General features: G+C 38.6%; 2 protein-coding genes across 2 annotated transcripts in view; one reads left to right on the forward strand and one right to left on the reverse strand.

Moving 5' to 3' along the window:
• The window catches only part of PKD (serine/threonine-protein kinase D3), a 272661-nt gene extending 271682 nt beyond the window's left edge, over window positions 1-979 (reverse strand). The window contains exon 1 of the mRNA XM_071681853.1: window positions 844-979. The gene's annotated coding sequence lies outside the window, so the exon portion shown is untranslated. The remainder of the gene's footprint in view (window positions 1-843) is intronic.
• The window catches only part of LOC139759578 (uncharacterized), a 71580-nt gene extending 46224 nt beyond the window's left edge, over window positions 1-25356 (forward strand). Inside the window, exons 3-9 of the mRNA XM_071681866.1 lie at window positions 757-970; window positions 2876-3029; window positions 6807-6931; window positions 10120-10210; window positions 17465-17636; window positions 20435-20543; window positions 24207-25356. Of these exons, the coding sequence (XP_071537967.1) occupies window positions 757-970; window positions 2876-3029; window positions 6807-6931; window positions 10120-10210; window positions 17465-17636; window positions 20435-20543; window positions 24207-24289 (948 nt within the window). The 3' untranslated portion in view covers window positions 24290-25356. The remainder of the gene's footprint in view (window positions 1-756; window positions 971-2875; window positions 3030-6806; window positions 6932-10119; window positions 10211-17464; window positions 17637-20434; window positions 20544-24206) is intronic.
• Window positions 25357-26398: the final 1042 nt, after the last annotated feature.

The raw sequence follows: 26398 nt of genomic DNA on the forward strand, positions 1-26398 counted from the left end.
TATCATGGCAGCTGCACGTTAAAAATAGTGCTCATTGGTTGAAAGTGGATTTTGTCACCATGATCTATTGGCACACCTTTTGAACAAGGGCTTCTTCCTCAATTTGCCTTCTTAAAGAGAAAGGGTGGAATGTTTAAGTTCCCACCATATGAAGTAAGAACAGAGAGGGTTTAGAACTTTTGGTGCCTATCCAGCTGAGGACACCTGCAGACATTCCCTCACTCTGGCCAAGGAAGTGGGAAGTCCTAAATCTTCAACAGCCAATCTGAAGTCTTAATAAGCCTTTAAGGACACTGACTGAAGTATTCTGGTGCACTCAGGAATGAGAAATTATTTGGCTTTCAGTTCAGTAACAAGGTTTCTACTACTTTCTACTCTAAAGAGGTGCACTTTTGATCATGTGATGTGTCACTAATCAGGAAATATAAAGGATGGAGAATGAAAGGAAGAATGGTTTTTGAAAATGATAAAGTAATGAGATATAGATCTGCAGAATAAGTAGATGAAAGGAGAAGACAAAGTTGGCACGCCTTACCTATTTGAGGGGATGCAAATCCAAGAGAAAACAAATAGTTTGGCAAATGGATAAAGTGAGGGTGAGGTAGGTAATAGATATGCAGACAATACAGGGGAATGCTTGTAGTTATAGCTCCACCTTTGTTTTGTATAAAGGAATTAGTTTCACAATTTAAATGGCAGCTGTAATTTTGATAATGGGCAGATATTTAGATTTTTGATTTGACAATATCTTTATAGATAGTATATATTTTAATCTCAACAGGTTTCAAGGCCACAGATGACCTTTTCTCTGGGAGTTTTTACAATGAAGACCTCTTTACTCACCCTAAAGAATTTGAAGACTCCTTCACTACAGTGTTTGGTCAGATGGATGATATGTTCAGACAGCTTAACTTGATGTTTCAAGGCTTCCACGAACATCAAGACCAGATGATGATTACTGATGTACCAGGTAGGTTCTCTGTAAATGAAACACCAGATCTGTAAGTGAATTTGAAAAAAATATCGTTAGTCAGTTTATTCATATGTTTTCCAACAAACTGCATCATTTGTCATCTACATCATGTAATTTTGTTGCAAGCTGTTGGTGTATACTAAAGAAGTGTTCTGCTTCATACGGTTCTGTTGTAAGCTGTTACTTTATGCATAGTACATATAATTGATTATATCACAGTCATTCTTAACTTTTTTATTGCATGAATAATTTTCAGAGGGGTGCTCTCAAAAATTCATCCTGGATAGAGAAAGATGATTATGTACATAAAAATGCAGAAAGTATGTGATAATTTGGTTTCCTATAAATTATACACAAGTTCACTCTGCTACATCAGTAAATAGCCAGCATCATAATTACTGTAAGAAAATTTACATGATATGAGCACCTATGATACAAGGCATTGCATGTGATGAAGGCATACTTGCCAGATGTAAATTGAGAAATTTTGCATCAAAATTTTTAACATGTAAATAGCCTCAACATAAATTACTACTGCTGCAGATTGTCATCTGAAAAGACCTTATTGACGACTGCAGTGACATAAACACCCTCTTGTAGTGCAGTGAGTGTCATTAAATATACTAAAAGTAAAAGGAGGACCCACAATGCAGGAAGCAACAGATTTCTTGGTCTTACAGCCGATGGTCATGGTGGAATTATTTCTTTCCTGCATTCCTTCCACTTTTTCACTTTTCTAGATTTGTTTTGCCTCTTTTGTTAGTAGCCTGAGATATATTATGGTGCACATCAGTATAGAGGAACTCATAATGATGACTTGTATTGCAGAGTTATGGGAAATATGTCCTGGTTTTTAGGCTGGGTAGACTTACCCGTGCTGCAGACCGTGCTGCTTGTCTGCTACCCCACTAAAACATGGGAAATTTTCTTTCATTAAGGGTGAGCCTATCATGATGAGGGCTATGTAATATGATGGAAAATGGGTTGGTCTTATTGATAGCATAGTAACACTGATATGTTAGACCATGATGGGCTTGCCCCTGTTGCACAGAACACCTTATATAAAAACTGAGGGACTTTCATGGGAAAGTGGCTGATATCCGATAAAAAATAAGTTATGTTGCCATGGATTTTTATTTTCTAACTTTTACATCAGTGAAAATTCTGATAAAAACAGTAAAAAGGAAATAATTATATGTGGTATACCGGGGTTGACGTGCTGTCAGTGGATTGAATCAGGGCATGTGAAGCGTCTGGGGTAAACCATGGAAAGCTGTGTAGGTATGTATATTTGCGTGTGTGGACGTATGTATCTACATGTGTATGGGGGTGGGTTGGGCCATTTCTTTCGTCTGTTTCCTTGCGCTACCTTGCTAACGCAGGAGATAGCGACAAAGCAAAATAAATAAAATAAACACCCATATGCGTACATATACATGCACATACATATCAACATATACATGTATAAACATACATATACAAATTATATTATTATATACAAATATACAAATATTATATACAAATTATATACAAAAATATACATACATTCATTTCATGCATATTTGCCATTTCCTGCATTAGCGAGGTAGCATTAAGAATAGAGGAATGAGTCTTTGAGGAAATATCCTCACTTGGTCCCCTTTGTTCATTCTTGTGGAAAATTAAAAAAATCGGGAGGGGAGGATTTCCAGCCCTCACTCCTCTCCTTATTGTCGCCTTCTATGACATGCAGGGACATACTTTTATTGATTATCAATGTCACAAAACATTTTATAATTATTTCTGGGGTAACATAGCTACATTAATTTTCTTTGAATCAGTGGATTTGCTAAGCTGCTACCATGACTCACTATTTACAGTAGCCGAGTGCTTCCATTATTCCATTTCCATTTTCCCTAACAGGAAGTCATGTTCCTTCAGAACGTCGAGCCCCACGAGACTTTTTGCTTAAAGTTCCAGACAGCAAACAGTCTGATGACTCAAATAACTTTTCTGAAAGACAGTCTTCAGATCAACCACACTCACCCTACTTTGGACCCATCCACCCACACCATGGGTAAGAATATACACTGCCTAATATGAATATGCGAGGCATTGTTTGAAATGGGAGCCAGTACGGTATTTCTCATCACTGCATGTGTGAATTAATTTCCAAATGTCTCTCTTAATTGCATTATTAGAGAGGAAAGAGTATTACTTATGACTCTCTCTCCACACCTGCTTCACACTGTTTTTAGAATATCAAATGGATGGAAATGTTGTCTTGCTGTCCATTTACATATAAAACCAAAGCTGTGATCCATGAGGAAAGAAAGGGTAAATCTAAAGTTTTCTTCAGGAGTGAAGGAACATATGGAATGGTCGTAAGGCTTTCTTAGGTAAATTGTGTGAACATCATTTGTATGTAAGAGAATGAGTAGGTAAATGGATTCATAACAGAGTAATTCAGACAGAACACCCAACTATTAGTCACTGTGTGTGTACACCCATCTAGTACTGTCGTTGTCTTTGCACAAATTGAATGGAAGTAGGTGATCAGTACCAAGGTATTGGGGAGAATACACCCCTCCCAACATACATCCTGTTGGATCTCGAAAAGACAACTTAGACATATGTCAGCATGGCATGTAGAATTCATATACCTGTACAGCATTCTTTTTTGCTATGCTACAGAATTTCTATCATGATTATCTTGTTTTTTTTTAACCAGCTTTGTTATATGATTCTGTAGTCTCTTTTTATCTTTTATTTAAGATTCTTAAGTTCATATTTCATAATTTCTATTTCTAAATTTATATTATTTTCCAGTCATATGTACAGATAGTCATAAGTCACATAGGTCGTAAGTAGGGGATCAGGTGTAATGGTTTTGGGGAGGAAGGATGAAAGATTGAAATATGGAGGAATGTGTATGTAATACTTTGTTATGAGTGTTGAGTAGATTGTGTTTAGACACCACTTTGATGGAGGCATGTAAGAAAAAAAGCAATAATTACATTGGTATAAGTTTGTTAAGTAAAACCTGGCAAGGGGTCGTACAGAATAGTAAATGATAGGATGTTGACATGCAAAGAGCATCTGACTGCGGAGGAGCAGTGTGGCTTCAGAAGTTGAGAATATATGAATCAGGTGTTTACTGTGTGAAACTTCTGGAGTAAAATAAAGAATTTGAAGTGGCATTTATGAATCTGGAGCAAGTGTATGATAGGGTTGACAGATTTTTTTTTGGAAGGTACAGTAGCGCTCTATGGTCCGGCAACTCCTATGGTCCAGCTTGTTTTGAATCTGTCATCATTAGTTATTAGTTTGTGGACCTGCCACTAGGATGGCACTGTTAGAAGCACTAAGGTACAAAAACCTTTATAAATGCAGCCAAGTTGATTAACAGTCCTGTAAGTTTCTTATATTCAGCCATATTTTAGCCCTTCAGAATGTTACCCAAGAGACCAAGGGGTGCAGAAGATAGTGCTAGTGCTAATAAACTTATGCATTAGTCATTATATATGACTGAAAAGGTGGATTTGCTGAAAAAATTAGATAAAGGAACTCCTGTATAGACTTTGTGCTAGTACTATGAGATTGGATCATCAACTGTGTATGACTTAGGTATCAGTTTCTGTTTTCCGGGATTTTCTGTGGTCCAGCAATGGCCAGGTCCCAAGGTTGCCAGAATAAAGAGGTATAACCTGTACTAAGAATATATGGGGTAAATGAAGTCACTAAATGCAGTGAGGAGTTTTTTTGGGAGAATTAGTTTTGTGTATGAGAATGAAGGGAGGATGAGTGGTTCTCAGTGAAGGATGTGTGATGTCACTGTGGATGATTAATGTGTTTATGAACAGCATGCTGAGGGATATGAAAGCGAGGGCCTTAGAGTGAAGGGTTGGCCTGTGATATGCTGGGGATGGGGGCCTTGATGGTAGACTTGAGAGAAAAACTCTAGAAGCTGGTGACAGAGTTCATGATTGTCTGATAAGAGAAAGTTGAGAGTAAATGTGGACAAAAGTAATGTAATGAGGTGTTGTTGGGGTATGAGATCGGATGGTTAAGTGTAAATCTGAATGGGGAGGAAGTGGATTGCTCTAAGTACGTGAGAGTTCATGTGGTAGCAGATACAACTAGGGGGCCAAAGTGATTTAGAGAGTGGAAGAGGGAGCTCAGGTCCTGAGAGCACAAAGAAGCAAGAGGGAAGGGTCAAGATGGATATTGAAGGTATAGTAGTCCCAACAGTTTTGTATGAATGTGAATCTTGAGTCATGCTAAAGAAAAGGGATGGATGTTTTGTAAATTAAATGCTTGAGGATGAAATGAGGTCCAAGGTGGATTAATTGTGTATGATAGGTGTTGTAGGACAGGAATTGCATTCTAATTAAGAAAGGTGGTCAGGGTTTTCTAAACTGGTTTGAACATAAGAGAGGCTAAAGGAATGAACATGTCAGAAGTGGAGGGAAGAAAGGTGAGTAATTATCTACCTATGAATACCTACAATGACATTTTGTCAAAAAGTTGGATAAGCATGTAGTGCTTACCACATATTCTGCTAGATGAATGATACTGTTTCTATTTTGTCATGTTTATTATATAATTATTGTCCAGGGGTTCATCTTATACTGCCTTCATGCACAGATAAGTAGATGAAAGGATGGAGTGAAGGAGGCTTTAGAATACTGGGGCCTAGGTATTCAGGAGGATAAGAGGTGTGCATAGGATAGAATGAATTTGATTGACATGATGATGTGCAATTTGTGTGTTTAACCAAGGCATATGGAGTAGCTAAGGTAAACCATGGAGTGCTGGTTTGATACATTATACATAACAGCTGGAGAGTAGATGTGTGCAACTGAGGCTGTTCATTTATTCATGATGCTACCTTGCTAAGGCTTGAGAGGCAGAGGAATTTTTGAAAAAGTAATGAGGGTGTTTATTGAAGATATGTTTGTAGAAGATATATTATTAGGTACAGATTAAATAGTTTTGCTTTCATCTTTTGTGATAATATATTATACAGGCTATTCATTTATTGAATAGGAATTTGCATATCATTTAAGGCAGGCTTTTATCACCTGGCTTGTATATTTCCTTTCTTCTTTCATACTTGTTCATTGTTTTCCACTTTAGTGAGGTAGGGCCAAGAACACGTGAAGAAAAGGCCTTGTTCATGTACATCCATTTTCTAGCTGTCATATCTATTGTGCTAAAACTACAGCCCCCTGTCCATAACCAGGCCTCACAGACTTTTCTATGGTTTACCCTGGCTGCTTCATATACCCTGATTCTGTCCACTAACAACACATTGCCCCCAGTATACCACATCGCTCCAGTTTACTCTATCCCATGCATACCTTTCACCCCACCCCTGCATATTTAGCTCCCAAGCATTCAAGATCTTTTTCACTTCATCCTTCCTCCTTCAATTTGGTCTCCCTCTTGTCCTTGTCCCTTCCACTTCTGACTCACATCTCCTCTTAGTCAGCCTCTCATTCATTCTTGCCATATGGCCAAACCACTTCAGTATGCCACTGTCAGCTCTCTTAACCATACTCTTCTTATTACCACCCCTATCTCTTATCCTATCATCACTAAATCAACCCTCCTCACACTACATATTGTCCTCAAATGTTTCATTTCCAACACATGAAACCTCCTCCATACATTCTTATTTATAGCCCATGCCTTGCATGGGCTATAAATGGGAATAAATGGGAAAAATAAATGGGAAATGCCGATCAAGTATGAAGGAAATAATATCAATAATAGTGATACCGTAATGATAATGTATTTGTTGCCCATAATTTTATTTGGTAGATAGTGTTGATAAAAGTTTCCAAAACAGACCTGAAGATGAAAATGATGATGAGGAACTACGCAGTTTTGATAGTTTTGGAGATTTCACCATATTTGATGATATCTTCAAAAGCTTTGGAGGGATCATGGGAAGGACACCTGGAGGATTTTCAGGTTAGTGTATCTTTTTGTTTACAAAGTGATTTAGTTTATATGATTGTATGATGTCTGTTTTCAAATGAAGTATGTAGACACATTAGTGTGACCGAGTTCTACCTCCTTAAGATTACACTGCGAGTGAAAAGTTACCGTTGGTGAGGTTGTATAACTGTATCATTGTCATTTGATGAAACAGAACATCCTGTTCCTGCTTCTGAGTGTAGCACAACCTTAGATCTCAAGCATTTTCTGGATGAGGGGGGTCCTGGGGTTATAACCTCAGCATTCCTTACACAATGTATAATGATATATGTGCTCATGATATTGGTGAAAGACTACATGGGTTTTGTGCATTAGCGGGCATAAATGTTGCAGATACACACTCTTAACATAAAGATGGTAATAAATATACGTGGGTAGACAAGAGCAAGATTGATGTGTATGGTATGATGGGCAGTATGCATAATGTATTCTGTAAGCAAGGGTTGCGAAGGGAAATGTCTGAACATAGGTTATTAATACTTTGCTGCATATAGCATAGTAAAGATAAAAAAAAATAAGGATGGAAAGTGTGAAAATGTTGAGGAATGAGATGGTGAAGCATACCAGTTTAAGGGGGAAGAAAAGGCAAGAGGATCTGATACAGTTCAAGGTGATGTTTTGGATGTAGCCGAAGGCTGCTTCACTGCAGGCTGCCAGGGTAATGTGTGGAAAGAGATGCATAGGGTGTGATAAGAGAGGTACAACGTGGAAGAATGAAGAGTTAAGAAACTTGTTTGTGGAAAAACAGAGTATGAAAAGAGACAATAATCCTGTAAGAAAATAGTAATGCATCAAGGTCAAAAAGTATAAATAAAATCCCTGATATTTCCTGTAGGGTAGAGTAGCAACAGGAATGGATGAAGGCAAGCAAGTATGTATATGTGTATATATGTATGTGTCTTTGTATGTATATGTTGATATGTATGTATATATACATACATGTGTTTATGGATGTTTATGTATATACATGGTGTACATGAGTGGATGGGCCATTCTTCATCTGTTCTCTGGCACTACCTCGCTGATGCAGGAAACAGGTGTCAGTTATAAGTAAAATATATATATATATATATTTTTACATATTTTTATTATACTTAGTTGCTGTCTCCTGCATTAGTGAGGCAGCACAAGGAAACAGATGAAAGAATGGCTCAACCCACCCACATACACATGTATATACATAAATGCCCACATACGCACATATATGTACCTATACATTTCAATGTATACATACATATACATACACATTCATACTTGCTTCCTTCACCCATTCCTGTTGCCACCCCACCACACATGAAATGGCACTCCCCTTCCCCTGCACGCGCATAAGGTAGAGCTAGGAAAAGAGAACAAAGACCACATCCATTCACACTCAGTCTCTAGCTGTCATGTGTAATGCACCGAAACCACAGCTTCCTTTCCAAATCCAGGCCCCATAAAACTTTCCATGGTTTACCCCAGATGCTTCACATGCCCTGGTTCAATCCACTGACAGCATGTCGACCCCAGTATACCACATCGTTCCAATTCAGTCATTCCTTGCACGCCCTATTCACCCTCCTGTCTGTTCAGGCCCCGATTGCTTAAAATCTTTTTCACTCTATCCTTCCACCTCCAATTTGGTCTCCCACTTCTCCTCGTTCTCTCCACCTCTGACACATATATCCTCTTTGTCAATCTTTCCTCTCTCATTCTCTCCATGTGACCAAACCATTTCAATACACCTTTTTCTGCTCTCTCAACCACACTCTTTTTATCACCACACATCTCTCTTACCCTTTCATTATTTACTCGATCAAACTGCCTCACACCACATTTTGTCCTCAAACATCTCATTTCCAACACATCCACCCTCCTCCGCACAGCCCTATCTATAGCCCTTGCCTCGCAACATATAACATTGTTGGAACCACTATTCCTTCAAACATACCCATTTCTGCTTTCTGAGAATAATGCTCTTGCCTTCCACACATTTCTCAACTCTGCCAGAACTTTCACCCTCCTCCCCCACCCTGTGACTCACTTCCGCTTCCATGGTTCCATCCGCTGCCAAATCCACTCTCAGATATCTAGAACACTTCACTTCCTCCAGTTTTTCTCCATTCAAACTTACCTCCCAGTTGACTTGTCCCTCAAGCCTACTGTAACTAATAATCTTGCTCTTATTCACATTTACTCTAAGCCTTCTTCTTTCACACACTTTACCAAAGTCAGTCATCAGCTTCTGCTGTTTCTCACCCGAATCAGCCACCAGCACTGTATCATCAGCAAAGAACAACTGACTCACTTCCCAAACCCTCTCATCCACAACAGACTGCATACTTGCCCCTCTTTCCAAAACTCTTGCATTCACCTCCCTAACAACCTCATCCATAAACAAATTAAACAACCATGGAGACATCACGCACCCCTGCCGTAAACCAACATTCACTGAGAATCAATCATTTTCCTCTCTTCCTACTCATACACATGCCTTACATCCTTGATAAAAACTTTTCACTGCTTCCAGCAACTTACCTCCCACACCATATACTCTTAATACCTTCCACTGAGCATCTCTATCAACCCTATCATATGCCTTCTCCAGATCCATAAATGCTTTGTATAAATTTGTATAAATCCATTTGTTTTTCTAAGTACTTCTCACATACATTCTTTAAAGCAAACACCTTTATTATTATTATTATTATTATACTTAATTGCTGTTTCCCACATCAGCGAGGTAGCACCAGGAAACAAATGAAAAATGGCCCATCTACTCATATACACATATATATACATAAATGCCCATACATGCACATATACATATCAACATATACATACTCAGACATATACATATATACACACATGGACATGTTCATGCTTGCTTGCCTTCATCCATTCCTGTTGTTATGCCACCACAAAGGAAATATCCTCCCCCCAGCAAGGTAATGACAGGAAAAGACAAAAAAAAGGCCACATTTATTCACAAGCAGTGGATAGGGAGCTGTGGTTTCAGTGCAATACACATGACAGCGAGAGAATGAGTGTGACCGTATTAAAGTATTCTAAGTGTTAAGTTTAACATAGCACAGCACTTGTTTCAGAAAGTGCTGAAAGGGTAGAGTTTTATGTTATTGATATATTTGGTGTTTTGGATAGTTATCTTTTTTTTTTGACAGATTTTGATGCATTTCCTGATCGTGGTATGGATTCCCGTGATCATTCACGAGAATCAGTCATGAAGAAAGAAGACTCAGATCTAGATAGCAGGTATTTATGAAATATATCTGCTTAATTATGTAAGATTTGATTGTGTTGATGCTGTTTAGATAGGAAATTACTGAAAAGTGTTGTTCTGTTTTTATATACCTAATTAATTTGTATAAGGTTAGGATGGGGGATGTTTATGTGAGGGATTGCGAGTGGGGGACAGGCCAACAGTATACCAGGGGTGGCATCAGGGATGAATCACTTGTTGGATGTAGACGTTGTGGCACTGGTGAAGACTCCATATAGAAAACTCCAGAAGCTAGTGACAATTAGGGAGTATTTGAAAGGAGAAAGTTGAGAGAATTGAACAAAAGTAAGATAATGAGATGCAGCAGGGGGATTGCTTTAGATACCTGGGGTTGGATGCAGCAGTGGATAGAGCAGTGAGGACTCAAGTGGATCATAAGTTAAAAGTGTAGGGTAAGGTCCGCATTGCTTTTAGGAGCATGTGGAAGGAGAGATCTTTGTTTTGGAGGGTAAAGTGGGTAGCTTTGAAGATATATCATCCCTGACAATATTGTATAGATGCGAGTCTTGGGTGTTGAATTTAACAGAAAGTTTTTTGTTCTTGAAATGAAATATCTAAGGACAGTATGTGGTGTGAGGCAGGTTGATTGTGTAAGGAATGATATTGTATGAGAGAGGTGTGATAAGGAGTGCTCTGACTGAGACAGCTGGCACGAGTATGATGAAATGGTTTGGATGTATGGAGAGGATGACTGAAAAATGACTGATAAAGAGAATCTATTTGACAGATGTGGTATGAGCAAAGGGAAGTTCCACTTACGAGATTTTACAGTTAGGAAGGGCTAGTGTGTAATGTTTGTCACATATCATGCTTGATTAAAAGTACTAATTTTCTCTGTTGCCAAACACACTATGTAATTACCAACCTGGGGCCTGTCTGGAACTATTTTTAGCCATTGATCAAGGCATCTTTTTAATGCTTATTTATGCTTATCCTGCCCAGATTTATTTCAATAGCTAGTACAGTACACTGAACAACCTTTCTGTTTTTCTTGATGGGCTCATGTAAATTTTTGCTTAACAGCTTTGTATGTTTCAAGGTATTATTGCATACTTAGATACTTAGTTTCTTCCTTGCTGGGATAGTTTGAAACCATGTATAATGTTTTACATACCCTCAGTTTGTTTGCATCCATAAAGTATTATATATCTATCTCCATCATTATAGGGTGTCAAGTTTGAGTTCTTTTACTATATCATGATAAAGTAAATTCCTTCAGTTTAACTTGTTAAATGTTCCAGCTAATGCTGTAGTATTCATGTTTGCCTTTTGTGGACATACTGAACAAATTCATCCTCTTTTTTCACTCTTATGTGGTGATGTTCTCATTATCACTTCACGTATTACTTGACTAGTTAATGTTATTTTATCATTGTGCTTTTCATATTCTGGATTTTCATTTTTTTTCACTCCTCAGTTCCTCGACTCTTCTTCACAAATTTTTTTTCTGGTTGGCCCTTTATTGGATGTAACCTTCACGTCCAATAGCTTTCCAAGACTTAGTTGTTTGAATTGCTATTCAGTGAATTCCATTTGACTCTCCTGTGTCCATTTATATATTGTGTTTAGGTCTTCTTGCATTAGCTGTTGTCCTCCTCTGTTTATCATTTTACTTACTGTAATGTCATCTACAAAGCATAATATTATACTTTCTTTTATATCTTTGTCTATGTTGAATATCATTATTTTGAAGAGTATTGAGGTTATTTCTGTTCCCTGAGGAACTCCTCATGATCTTCATTCAACATATGGGAGTTTCATAATTTACCTCTTATCTTCTCTTTTAATGGTTTCTATTAGACAGGGGAACTGAGGAGATTGAGGGATGGCATGAAGGAGGCTTTGAGGCACTGGGGCTTGAGCATTCAGGAGAGTGAGTGGCATGGATTAGACAGAATGAAATGGATCGTTAGGCTGTCGTTGGAATGAACTGTGATTAGTCTGGAGGGTTTAAGTGTGGATGGTAGGCGTTGATTTTCTGGCATTATACACAATCGTTAGAGAATGTTTATGTACAAAAGAGACTTGTTAGTTACCATGCTTTGGTGGAAGAGGCAACTATATATAAAAACAAAATTTCCTTTCCTGCCTTCTTACAGTAGCACATTGACTTCATTTTCACACATCCAATCTCACAAACTACTTCACAATTTACTGTAACTCTTTCCTATGAATTGGTTCATCTGGTTAGTAGCACATTACTGACATGTACCACATGGCTCCATATCTTCCTATTCATGAATGTTCATGCCCTGATAACCCAAAGCTTTTTTTTCTTTACTCATCACTCCATATCCTCTTTGGTCTTTCCCTTCCTCCATTTCAGACATATAGATCCTCTTTGTTAATATCTCCTAACTTTTTCTCTCCATATGCCCAGACCATATCAGCACGCCCTGGTTGGCTCAATCAAATTGTGCTCACTACTGCACCTCTTCAACAGCTATCCATCCAATTGTTCATTATCCATCCATTATTGTCAGTCTCACCCATGTTAAGTGACAAGTTTTTCATGTCTCTTAATTTTGAGATCATTTACATCGAACTGTATACATTATATATTTGTTTCCTAGCATCTGAGGAATTGATTGGCATAGGACCCATAAATCTAGTTTGCATTTAGCTTGAAATATGTTTCTTTTGATAAGGTTTATATTGGAACAATTCCAGGCTTCCAAAACTGCACTATTATTTGAACATTTGTAGTAAAATGGGTAATTTTTCTTTTTTCAGAGTACTGTCATTTCTGTTCTTAAAATCAGTGATGTGACAAGGAAACTGGAGAATGCATTGTGGAATTTCTAGTATGTCATTTGTCTAATAGAGTGAATTTTTGGCTGTTGTGTGCAAAAAAGTATGCTTGATGTGTTAGTAGCTGATAGACTAGCACAGTGGAGAAATAAGTTTAATCCTTTTTTGATAACTGTTCAAGCTTCCTTCCATTTTCTTCAATTGATTCATTTTCCAAGAGCTTTATTTTACTTATAAATGACATTTGAAGATTTATTTTTTATTTCATTATTAAATAAATATTAAAACCTTGAGATGCGCTGTCACTTTTTTTTGACAATTTTGGAGCCTTTCTGCATGTGGAAACACTGCATAAGATTTGCCCTCTGCCTTTGACCTGTCAAGGATAAGGCACTGGATTCTCCCAGTTATGATGAGGATTAAAAGAGACGAGCAATTGAGGGTGATGGCACTGAAAGTGAATGGGATGACTGGTGAGAGTAAAAGGAGGGAGCTTGTGGAGAGGTTTAAAAGTTTTAGCATGGATGTGCTGGGGATTGAGGAAACCCATATCCTTGGACAAGGTGTATGGAGTGAAAATGGAAATGATGAATGCAAATTAGGAAGGGCATGGAAGGAGGTGTGGCATTGATGGGAATAGGTGAAAATTATTGGGGAAGAGAAAAAGAAGGATGTGCAATTCTGCTATCACCAGAAGTGTGGGAGGATGTTGCAGAGCATGGGTGGAATGGATCAAGAACAGTGCGAGTGAAAGGAAAGATTCTGTAAAATTTGAATGACTGTGTAAACGGATTTGAGAATGAGAAAAACGTGGTTGTGTTGGGTGATATGAATGTGAAAGTGGGATGTGATGAAATTGGTGAGATAGCTGGTAAATGGGGAGTGCCTGGAGTAAATGAGAATGAAAGTTATCTTGTGAATATTTGTACTGAGAGGGTTTTATTCCTTGCAAACACCTTTTTTCAGCACAAGATGACCCTCAGATATACATGAATTAGGAATGATGGAGGAGAAGAGCAAAAGGCTTTGATAGACTATGTGGCAGAGGATGAAAGATTGAGAAAGGCTGTGCTAGATGCAAGAGTCATGAGAGGATTCTTTGGAGACTGACCATTTCACGGTAATTGTGGGGATGAGGATCAGGGAGAAGTGAAAGTATGGTGCAAGGGAAAATGGGGAGGGAAAAGTGTTGGCAAGCAAGAATGTGAATCAGAAACAATACAGGGAGGAGTATGAAAGGAAGGTAATTGAAAGCTTAGATGGAAGTGCAGTGAATGTAGGGATGCTGTCATGTGTGAATGAGGTGTTTAAAATGTTTAGAGAAGTACTATTAAAGGCTGTAGAATTAGTAGATGGATACAAGGTAGTGAGATATAGTAATAAAAAGGCCAATGCATGGTGGACAAGACATTAGAAATGCTGTGAAAGAGAAGAAAAAGGCATATGGTAGATTACTCGATAGGAATGTACCAGTGGAAGTTTAGCAAAGGATAAGAGAAGACTACATAACATGTAAGTTGAATGTTAAGAAACTGATAAAGGAAAACAAAGAAAAAGTAGATGAAGATTTTGGAAGAAAGTTATGGGAAACTTTTCAGGATAATAAGAAACTTTATTGGAACAAAGTGAAAAAGGAAGGAAAAGGATGTAATAGTGGAACTTTTAATGTTAGAAGTAAGGAAGGGGAGTTGCTAAATTAAAAGGAGGAAGTGAAAGGAAGATGAAAAGAGTATTTTGAAGAATTGATGAATGTGGGAGAAGGAGAGGCAGCGGTTCTTACATGCATGGGTATGGAGGATGAAAGGAAGGGGACACAAGTGCAAAAGCTTATAGCAAAGAGAGAGGCGAGAAGGGCAATAATGAGGCTGAAAGTAGGAAAGGCACCTGGAGTGGATGGGATTATGGCTGAAATGCGGAAGTATGGAGGAGAAGGTGTGGTACAGTGGATGCATTTTATATGTAAATTACCATGGAAACAGAAGGTTGTGCCTGATGAATGGGTGAAATCCGTTATCGTTCTTTTATTCAGAAGAAAAGTTGCTGAGGATGTAGGTAGCAGTTACAGGGGAATAAGTCTTAAGTACTCCAGGAAAAGTGTATCTAAGAAAATCAATTGATAGAGTGATGAAAGTGACTGAATGCAGAATAAGTGAAGAACAAGGGGTTTTAAGAAAGGTAGGGATATGTGGATCAGATTTTTGTAGAGATGATAACCATGGAAAAATATTTAGCAGAAGGTAAGAAGTTGTATACAGCTTTTATGGATCTGGAGAAGGCGTATGAAAGTCGAGTGGAATGCTTTATAGGAGGTGTTAAAGATATATGGTATAGTGGGGACAACTGTAGGATGGTTTGAAAGCCTTCTGTAGAGGAGCAAAAGCGTGTGTAAGAGTGGATGGAGAGTTGAATGAAAGTTTTGAGATGCATGTAGGTGTGAGGCAGTGCTGTGTAATGTCACTGTGGCCTTTAAATATAAGGGTAAGAGAGATGTGTGGAAATAAAAAGAGCGTGGTTGAGAGAGCAGAAGAGGGTGTTTTGAAATGGTTTGGGCACATGGAGAGAATGAGTGAGGAAAGATTGACCAAGAGGACATATGTGTCGGAGGTGGAGGGAACGAGGAGAAGAGGGAGACCAAATTGGAGGTGGAAAGATGGAGTGAAGAAGATTTTGTGTGATCAGGGCCTGAACATGCAGGAGGGTGAAAGGAGGGCAAGGAATAGAGTGAATTAGAGCGATGTGGTATACCGGGGTTGACGTGCTGTCGGTGGATTGAATCAGGGCATGTGAAGCGTCTGGGGTAAAACATGGAAAGCTGTGTAGGTATGTATATTTGCGTGTGTGGACGTATGTATATACATGTGTATGGGGGTGGGTTGGGCCATTTCTTTCGTCTGTTTCCTTGCGCTACCTTGCAAACGCGGGAGACAGCGGCAAAAAAAAAAAAAAAAAAAAAAAAAAAAATATATATATATATATATATATATATATATATATATATATATTTTTATTTATTTATTTTGCTTTGTCGCTGTCTCCCGCACCTGCGAGGTAACACAAGGAAACAGACAAAAGAAAATGGACCAACCCACCCCCACACACATGCACACACACACACACGTCCACACACGCAAACATACACACCCACACATCCCAACGTACACATATATATATACACACACATATACACACATGCACACACTTCACACTATCTGCCCCTACTCACCCCCATCGCCACCTCGCCACACATGGAATACCATCCCCCTCCCCCCTCATGTGTGCGAGGTAGTGCTAGGAAAAGACAACAAAGGCCCCATTTGTTCACACTCAGTCTCTAGCTGTCATGCAATAATGCCCGAAACCACAGCTCCCTTTCCACATCCAGGCCCCACACAACTTTCCATGGTTTACCCCAGACGCTTCACATGCCCTGATTCAATCCACTGACAGCACGTCAACCCCGGTATACCACATCAATCCAATTCACTCTATTCCTTGCCCGCTTTTCACCCTCCTGCATGTTCAGGCCCCGATCACTCAAAATCTTTTTCACTCCATCTTTCCATGGATGGAGTGATTAGAGAGATGAAAGCAAGACTAGGGAAAAGGGGTGCAGAGATGGGGTGTGGCAGCGAGATATGGTGGCCAGTGGCAAGCTTGTTTGTAGACGATACTGTGTTGTTTGCTGAGAGTGAAGAGGAGTTGCAGAAGGTTGTAAGTTTGTTTCATGATGTTTGTAAGTGTAGGCAATGAAAGGTAAATGCAAGTAAAAGTAAAGTAATGGTGTTTGAAAGGAAACAAGAGTGAAAGTATATATTTTGTAAAACCATATAGAGTGAAAGAAGAAAGTGTACTATATTGTGCTTTGGATATGGGCGAGAAAGACTGGAAGCAAGAGGATTTTAGTATCTAAGAGCTGTCTTGGGTAACTGTGTGATATGGAAGGAGAGATATGGGAGATAGCAGTGCAGAAGAGTAAATGGGTCACCTAATAAAATAATGAAAGGTTGAGGTGTAAGTATGCAGCCTAAGCATGGACATGGAATGAGTCACAAATGAGCTATTTGAGAAGAGCTTGTAGTGTGACTGGATGAAATGAAGAGGTGTATGAGAGATGTGGTAGGGCAGGGAATGAATTGTGAAGTGGGAGAATGGGTGAAACATAATTCTTTGAAGTGGTTTGGGTATGTGGAAAGAATGCAAGACTGGGAGTTTACAAGGAGAGTGTATGATGATACAATTAAAGGGGTTGGTGTGAGTGGAAAACCACCTGTGACATGGGCAAAAAGGGTAGAAGAATACTGGAGGGAGGGAAATAGTGGAAGAATGCGTGGAATTGTGTATGCAAGGGAGGTATGTAAGGATAGAGATAAGTGGAGATTCTTTTGCTGTGGTCACCCCTTGATGGGTGTTCCTGAAGAGAATGGGTGTTAGAGATATAGATAGATAGATATAATGAAGTCATTTTATCTCGACAGAATAAGTGGAGATGTCTCTCAGATGCTGAAAGAAGGACCAAAATATGAGTCCCCAACAAGGTCAGGATCAGATCATTCAAATATCGTCCAACCAGAAACACATCAGCACCAACCAAGAATTCACCAGATTTATCGCTCAAAATCTGTTGTCAGAATTCGACAACCTGATGGAGTGAGTTTCAGTGCCTTACTAAGTTCACTAGGATGTTAAAAGAAGTCAAGGTTTCATTTACTTTACTTCTCTCTTCATAATGCATAGCAGGTATAGCACACATAGTTCATCAGACTGGTTTATATGTCTTACCAGGTGGGATTGGCAAGGCACAGCCTTATAGTTGCTTAAACAACCCTGTACCTTTTTTGGCTTGCATATACATGGAAACTTTGGGAATTATTTTTATGATAGTTGAGCCATTTAAATAATAGTCGAGCCATTTCTTTTTCTGCCACGTATCAAAATAGCCTATGTGCACTTCGCGCATATCTCAGCATAGGTATTTCAAAAATGTAAGAGTAAAGGGTAAAAAAAGGAGGTATAGATAAAACATCCACCAACAATTGTGCCCCAGGCCAATGACTGTATTTCATCTGCTTGGGCTCAAGCAAGAGTATATCCATCAGTCACAGTGCAAATTTTTGTCTTCAGCAAAGAATGTCATGCTTTCAAAGTGGTCACTTTTTTGTCATGTGTAGATGGATAGCAATTCTGCATGCAACCTGAAAAGTCGAACCTTTTAGGATCCACAAGTATGGGAAGTGGTCAAAATGATTATCCCTAAAATCACTGATTCTGTCCTTTTTATGGTTGTTTTTTATGTACTTGCCAAGAGAGAGAGGTGTATACTGCCTGCTACCTTTAATGATGGTGAGTAGTGTGTTTTTGCTTAACAACATGATTAATTCTTATTTGCAATAAGAGGAAGACATTACTGATTATCTAGTTTATCAAGATGTTACCAAGCAGATGAATTTCTCAGTCAAGTGAATTCTTTCTGCTTTTCATGGCAGTTAATGTATTCTATCCCCTCAGTTTTGCTAGTGAAACGTTTCAGAATTTTCTCTAATTTGTTCTTATATGTTTGTTTTGTTTGTTATATGACACATTACCATTCAATTATGCTTCTAATGGACACATTAAACATTCTCCTGATTAGTTTTCTGTCTCTTGTTTTGAAAGTCCTCAATATCATATAACTTCTTAGAATGATGGTGCTAGTTTCTTAAACATGTTCTCTGAATTATAGTTTCTCATTTGTAAATACATACAGATATTCTACATTTGCATCACTTTATGAGACATTCTCTGCTGGCCTTTACAGTGACACCAAAGTATTATAACTTGTTACATAACTTAGTTGTTCAAATTTTTTCAAAAATATTCATTGCCCCACGTCAGCAAGGCAGGGTCAAGAACAGGTGAAGAAATGGCCTCATTCGCACACATTCACACCCTATCTCTTGTGTATACTTTAGCAAAACCACAGCCCCCATCCACAATCAGGGCTACAGACCTTTCTCTTGTTTCCTCGAATGGTTCGCATGCCCTGGTTCAGCCCACTGACAACACATTGTAGCCTGTAAATCACATTGCTCCAGTTTGCCCTGTCCCTTACACGCCTTGCCCCTTCCTGCATGTTTAGGGCCCCAAGACTTCAAAGCGTCTATCATTCCATCCTTCTGTCTCTTCCTTGGTTTCCTCTTTTTTCTTGTTCCTCCCACTTATGCATACTCCCTTAGTCAAGTTGGCCTCACTCATCCTCTCAATATGGCTAAACCACTTCGCTAAGTGTTATATTTACAAATCATAAGACAGACATATTATGTTTTTACACCCCAACACAAGTACTGACACTAAGATTATAAGAAAAAAACTCTCCCGGCAGATATGCCAACCACATGTCACACAAGAACTACATCAAGTTTTAGCTTACTGGCTGACTGGGGGGCTCCTTAGCTATAGTTGAATCAACTTCTGGCTAACTGAGGATGGAAGCTGTGACTCTGTCTTATATGCAAATCAAACAGGTGCTGTGTGCTGTAACAGACAGAACCTGGCACAGGGGAATGTTGTACAAAGGAGTGTCACATAGGAATAAAATATGAACTTGTGTTGTAATACAACCCTCGGAAATGATAAGCACATATACTTTGTGAGGTAATGAATAAATAGCTGGCAGTCTAAAGGTTGTAGGTATCCTCTAGATAATTGATGGGGATGCCTAGGGTAAGCAAATAGTACAAGGTGGTCTTTCAGAAGGTTGGTTCCTACATGCTGACTACAGATGTGTGGGAATCCTTTTGAGGGTCAAAGGATTGATGTAGTGTGTGAAGGAAGTCACAGGACTAGTCTGCCGATTTGCATGTGATAGGTACAGGCTCATCCAACTAGATTCAACCTCACAATGCTCAAGGGGAATTTGCTTGGTGCTTGGGATAATAGACTCTTTGCTAATGGGGCATAAGGGAGGATTGTCAGTATTAAGAATAAATGTGCTAGTCTGCTAGCATTATAACATAGTTCATATTGTGGAGAATTCAACAGTTGTTTATGTAAGAGGTATAGCATAACTCAAGTGTTTATGTAAGAGCCATTGCAGAATCAAACAAGTGTCTGCATAAGAGGTATAGTAGTATGACTCAACAGGTGTTTATGTAAGAGGTATAGCAGAACTCAGCAAGTGTTCTTTTTGAAAGTATAGCAGGAGAATTTAGCTAGTATCAAGGAATTATAGCATGGGGTAGGGGAGAGAAAGAGAGATAGAAAGGGTAATGGTCAGGAAAGCAAGATCCTAACAATAACATATCTCATTAGTAAGGCAAAACTCTGTGAACATATTTTTTCTTTCTAGGGCTAATGGCTTCGTACTGTCAATAACTTGTTGTTTGATGATGAATGGAAATTTTATGTAGGATCAGTAATAAAGTCCATTTCAGTCTCAAAAGTTATTACATGGTTGTTTAAATTTTTAGTCTATTGAGGAGACCACGAAGTATGTGGACAGCAGTGGACGAGAGGAAGTTATTGTTACACGCACACAGCCAGATGGTGGTAGGAGCCCAGATCATCCACTTTTGCCAGGTGAGGTGTTGTATATGCTTGTCAACTTTCTTTTTTCAGCCCCATGAATGAAGAAAGGAACGACAGTTATGTTTATGATTTTACTGAAGTCCTGTGGGTAAAGAGCTGCTGTAGAATGATATTTGGGTGCTCAGTACTAAAAGATTCTTGGGTTTAAGAAAATGTGTAGCTTTGATAGCTAGCTTAGAGATTGTTTGAAGCTCAGGTTAAGTAAATTCAATATTTGAATATTTGAATCACTCATCCCAAAAGTTTAGGCTGTATTCACTGTTTGATATTCAGGTGTATGAATCTGCTTTGTGATCAAGAGAATGGATGTGAACAGGTGTGACCTTTTTTCGTCTGTTCCTGGCACTACCTTACTAATGTGGAAAATGGCAATTAAGCATGAAAAAAATTGTTTTTGAGTAAGAGAAATACTTTGGAAAACTTTTCCCTATATGATAGAGTTGATAGAGATGTTCTGTGGAAGGTACTAAGAATATATGGTGTGGGAGGCATGTTGCTAGAAGCAGTGAAAAGTTTTTATTGAGGATGTAAGGCATGTGTACGTGTAGGAAGAGAGGAAAGTGATTGGTTCTCAGTGAATGTAGGTTTGCGACAGGGGTGTGTGATGTCTCCATGGGTGTTTAATTTGTTTATGGATGGGGTTGTTAGGGAGGTGAATGCAAGAGTTTTGGAAAGAGGGGCAAGTATGCAGTCTGTTGGGGATGAGAGAGCTTGGGAAGTGAGTCAGTTGTTGTTCGCTGATGATACAGCGCTGGTGGCTGATTCATGTGAGAAACTGCAGAAGCTGGTGACTGAGTTTGGTAAAGTGTGTGAAAGAAGAAAGTTAAGAGTACATGTGAATAAGAGCACGGTTATTAGGTACAGTAGGGTTGAGGGTCAAGTCAATTGGGAGGTAAGTTTGAATGGAGAAAAACTGGAGGAAGTAAAGTGTTTTAGATATCTGGGAGTGGATCTGGCAGCGGATGGAACCATGGAAGCGGAAGTGAATCATAGGGTGGGGGAGGGGCGAAAATCCTGGGAGCCTTGAAGAATGTTTGGAAGTCGAGAACATTATCTCGGAAAGCAAAAATGGGTATGTTTGAAGGAATAGTGGTTCCAACAATGTTGTATGGTTGTGAGGCGTGGGCTATGGATAGAGTTGTGCGCTGGAGGGTGGATGTGCTGGAAATGAGATGTTTGAGGACAATATGTGGTGTGAGGTGGTTTGATCGAGTAAGTAATGTAAGGGTAAGAGAGATGTGTGGAAATAAAAAGAGCGTGGTTGAGAGAGCAGAAGAGGGTGTTTTGAAATGGTTTGGGCACATGGAGAGAATGAGTGAGGAAAGATTGACCAAGAGGATATATGTGTCGGAGGTGGAGAACGAGGAGAAGTGGGAGACCAAATTGGAGGTGGAAAGATGGAGTGAAAAAGATTTTGAGTGATCGGGGCCTGAACATGCAGGAGGGTGAAAGGTGGGCAAGGAATAGAGTGAATTGGATTGATGTGGTATACCAGGGTCGACGTGCTGTCAATGGATTGAATCAGCGCATGTGAAGCGTCTGGGGTAAACCATGGAAAGTTGTGTGGGGCCTGGATGTGGAAAGGGAGCTGTGGTTTCGGTGCATTATTACATGACAGCTAGAGACTGAGTGTGAACGAATGGAGCCTTTGTTGTCTTTTCCTAGCGCTACCTCGCACACATGAGGGGGAAGGAGGATGTTATTCCATGTGTGGCGAGGTGGCGATGGGAATAAATGAAGGCAGACGGTATGAATTATGTACATGTGTATATATGTATATGTCTGTGTGTGTATATATATGTGTACATTGAGATGTATAGGTATGTAGATTTGCGTGTGTGGACGTGTATGCATATACATGTGTATGGGGGTGGGTTGGGCCGTTTCTTTCGTCTGTTTCCTTGCGCTACCTCGCAAACGCAGGAGACAGCGATAAAGCAAAATAAAAAAATAAAAAAAAATAGGGCACAGTAAATCATCAGATGACTCGAAGGGAAGTTAGCATCAGCTGGTACTGTAAACGATAACAGGAGCCAACAAAACATTACATGACTGTAAGTGCCTTAGTCTCTTGTCATACAGCACAGGGAAAAGCTAGTGCTGATTTCCTTGTAATCTTGCAGATCTTGTCCCATACCAATGACAAGGGTGTTTGTGAATTTACGGAGGACAGGTCAGGTAAAAGTAAATTTTAGCTAAGAAATGTTTCTTTTCCTTTGAAATGTGTCTTTTGTTTTAGATATTTTGTCTGTCTCTTCATTAAATCAGTTGAAAGTTTTTGACTGGTCTTGTGATGTAAAGGCAGGAAGAGCTTACATCTTAGAAACTCATTTATGATTATTCAGAAAAACACTAGATTTGTATTATTAGTCAAGAGACTATATAAAGGAGACACACTGTCATATGTTCAAGTGCACTGTTTGTGGATACAAATGAAGTAGATTCAATATATAGTTCAATTTTATACTGTCTGTTTTGATTATATTCCTTTAATTTGAGACTGTCAGCTTAAACTTACAGCAGTGAAGCTGTATTGCTCCCTTCACTTGTATGGAAAGTGTGAATCTTATAGCAGTGCTAGAACAATTGCATAAGGTTTCTATTGTTTTGGATTTGGGAATTATTTGCCTTATAATCCAGTACTTTTTTAAAGGCATGTCTCTCTCAGTTAGTTTGTATGCTTTTAACAGATACTTTTTTTCTGTCCAAGACAGCTTGTTTTACTGTTAGGAGGCCCATATGTTCCAAACTTAAAAGATGTCATTGAATCTGACTAATAAATCAGTGACAATATAAGTCTATATTGAATCAATTTCTGGATCATCTTTAAAAGCTTCTATCTGTAAAAAGCAGACCAGGTTAATAGCCATTACTCATTTAAAGTGGTTTACCATGGAATTAAGGCTTACTTATGTGTGCACTTTCTATCACTTTTCTAAAAGTAACTGTAATATGAGTGACATGTGAAGCTTAACTGCATGAACTAGGGAAATGAATACTTGTCAGTCCACCCTACCGTAGTGTTAATTCTTTTTTCCTTGTAACAGAAATGGTCTGAAATATGTAATCAGTCAAGACACCTTTTTGTTATGTGGCCAAGGCACTTGGACTTGACTGGACAATTTGGGTCAACTTATGATTGATGAGCTTTAGGTGGTCAGTCCTATGAGGAGAGGATGACCTTAGCCTGAGGTATAGTTTGACCCTCATTTGATGGATATCTATGCTACCATTCTTGACTGGTCATAAAAACATTGTCTCGGTGATCTGTCAATACACTGTCTTAAGTCTTGAATGAAGTGTCCTGGCCTAAAACTGCTTTTGTACTGGTTGAATTAGAAATATTCTTATTATGTAAAGAATACATTAGTTATAATTCTTGTTTTCTGTTTGGTATCAGGAAAACATACCAACTTTGTATGTAGTTTTCTCCATTGTGCTATTTTTGATTTCTCTATCGACATTGGGCGGATCAAGTACATACAAGCTCTTTTTATATGAATTATTTTCGAAGTACTAAGTTCAATATCCCCAACCCTGTAAGGTGGTACAAAGAGCAGGTTAGCCCCATTCTTGTAAGGGCAAACTTGCTGCCATGTTATCTTTTCTTAAAGATTATTTGTCCATATTATTTTGTTTCATTTCATTTTACAGATCAGGGAGGCCCAGATGGACCAGGTGAACATCCTCAAGCTCCCTTCTATCCATCTTTCTTCTCTCGAATATTTACACGATAGTGATTGTCATATTTAGCATTTCAACTGCATGTAGAGGAGGTCACTGATGAATCATCCATTAATATATTAACAATTTTCATAATAAGATAAATTACTGTAGAAATTAAATAAAGAATATCAAACACTTGTGATTTTTTCTCTGTATATGTACAATTTTTCAATTAAAAAGTCAGCTTTCCTGTGTATAAGTATTCAAGTACCTTAGGTACTGCTTATTGCTGTACATTTATTTATACTTGAGTATATTGATTGCTTTCACAGTTGTTTTGTTTTATCTTCTGTCTTGCCTTACATGTGCTTCCCCTTTCTAAATAGACTTGGACAGTAATTTTCCCAGTATCTCCTTACAAAGATATTATTACCTTGACAGTCCACTCATCAGAATTCCCTTAGCATCAGAATTTTCTTATTTTTTTTTTTTTTTTTGTACATTGAAGACTAAATCCATCTGATCAGTCCATTTCAATCATGTGTACTCAGCTCTAGTTTCAGATATCATTCTGTCTGTAAAAGGATATTTTAGGAGCCCATATTGTATTTGCAAATCGTAACCAGTTATAATTTCTCGCAGATTTTACTTTAGAAGTCTGTGTGAACATTATTCTCAGATATCCAAGTTTAACTGTATAAAGTAGATCATTAATACAAACTCCAGGTCTTTGATTCCATTCATGGTGTACTTTGGTCCATGAACAAATATTCAAGGTCAGATTATATGCTGATATATTTGTAGGTTTATGTTTAACTTGTAGAAACATATCTACCTCTGCTTCCACTAATAAGTACTTAATGTAACTTTTCTTATCATGTTTCTAATTATAAACTCTGCATATCTTCATTATTGATGTTATTGAACAAATGTGTTTCCATAACACTTCTGTTTGGTACCATCTATATCCTCAGGCTAGTAACTGGACTCATCTGTACCTCCATGGATTTTTTTGTAGTGAAATCCATATTACTGAATTTCCCCTGCTCCTTCCAGTTATCAAACCTTGTACTATCTTACCCACTTTACACTAATATACTGTACTTCAAAATGAAATTTATTAAAGGGTATTGATTGAGCCTTGTTTCATTTATGGATAAGAAAAATGATTTTTTCAGTGTATGTATGGGTCATTGTGAGTTGCCTGAGGATTTAAGGAATGTATGTTTAGTGGTTTCAGAAGTGGTAGAGGATGTGTGGATCAGGTGTTTGCTTTGAAGAATGTATGTGAGAAATACTTAGAAAAGCAAATGGATTTGTATGTAGCATTTATGGATCTGGAGAAGGCATATGATAGAGTTGATAGAGATGCTCTGTGGAAGGTATTAAGAATATATGGTGTGGGAGGAAAGTTGTTAGAAGCAGTGAAAAGTTTTCATCGAGGATGTAAGGCATGTGTACGTGTAGGAAGAGAGGAAAGTGATTGGTTCTCAGTGAATGTAGGTCTGTGGCAGGGGTGTGTGATGTCTCCATGGTTGTTTAATTTGTTTATGGATGGGGTTGTTAGGGAGGTAAATGCAAGAGTTTTGGAAAGAGGGGCACGTATGAAGTCTGTTGGGGATGAGAGAGCTTGGGAAGTGAGTCAGTTGTTGTTCGCTGATGATACAGCGCTGGTGGCTGATTCATGTGAGAAACTGCAGAAGCTGGTGACTGAGTTTGGTAAAGTGTGTGGAAGAAGAAAGTTAAGAGTAAATGTGAATAAGAGCAAGGTTATTAGGTACAGTAGGGTTGAGGGTCAAGTCAATTGGGAGGTGAGTTTGAATGGAGAAAAACTGGAGGAAGTGAAGTGTTTTAGATATCTGGGAGTGGATCTGGCAGCGGATGGAACCATGGAAGCGGAAGTGGATCATAGGGTGGGGGAGGGGGCGAAAATTCTGGGGGCCTTGAAGAATGTGTGGAAGTCGAGAACATTATCTCGGAAAGCAAAAATGGGTATGTTTGAAGGAATAGTGGTTCCAACAATGTTGTATGGTTGCGAGGCGTGGGCTATGGATAGAGTTGTGCGCAGGAGGATGGATGTGCTGGAAATGAGATGTTTGAGGACAATGTGTGGTGTGAGGTGGTTTGATCGAGTGAGTAACGTAAGGGTAAGAGAGATGTGTGGAAATAAAAAGAGCGTG

This window comes from Panulirus ornatus, chromosome 3 (genome assembly GCF_036320965.1).
Source record: "Panulirus ornatus isolate Po-2019 chromosome 3, ASM3632096v1, whole genome shotgun sequence".
Lineage (NCBI taxonomy): Eukaryota > Metazoa > Arthropoda > Malacostraca > Decapoda > Palinuridae > Panulirus > Panulirus ornatus.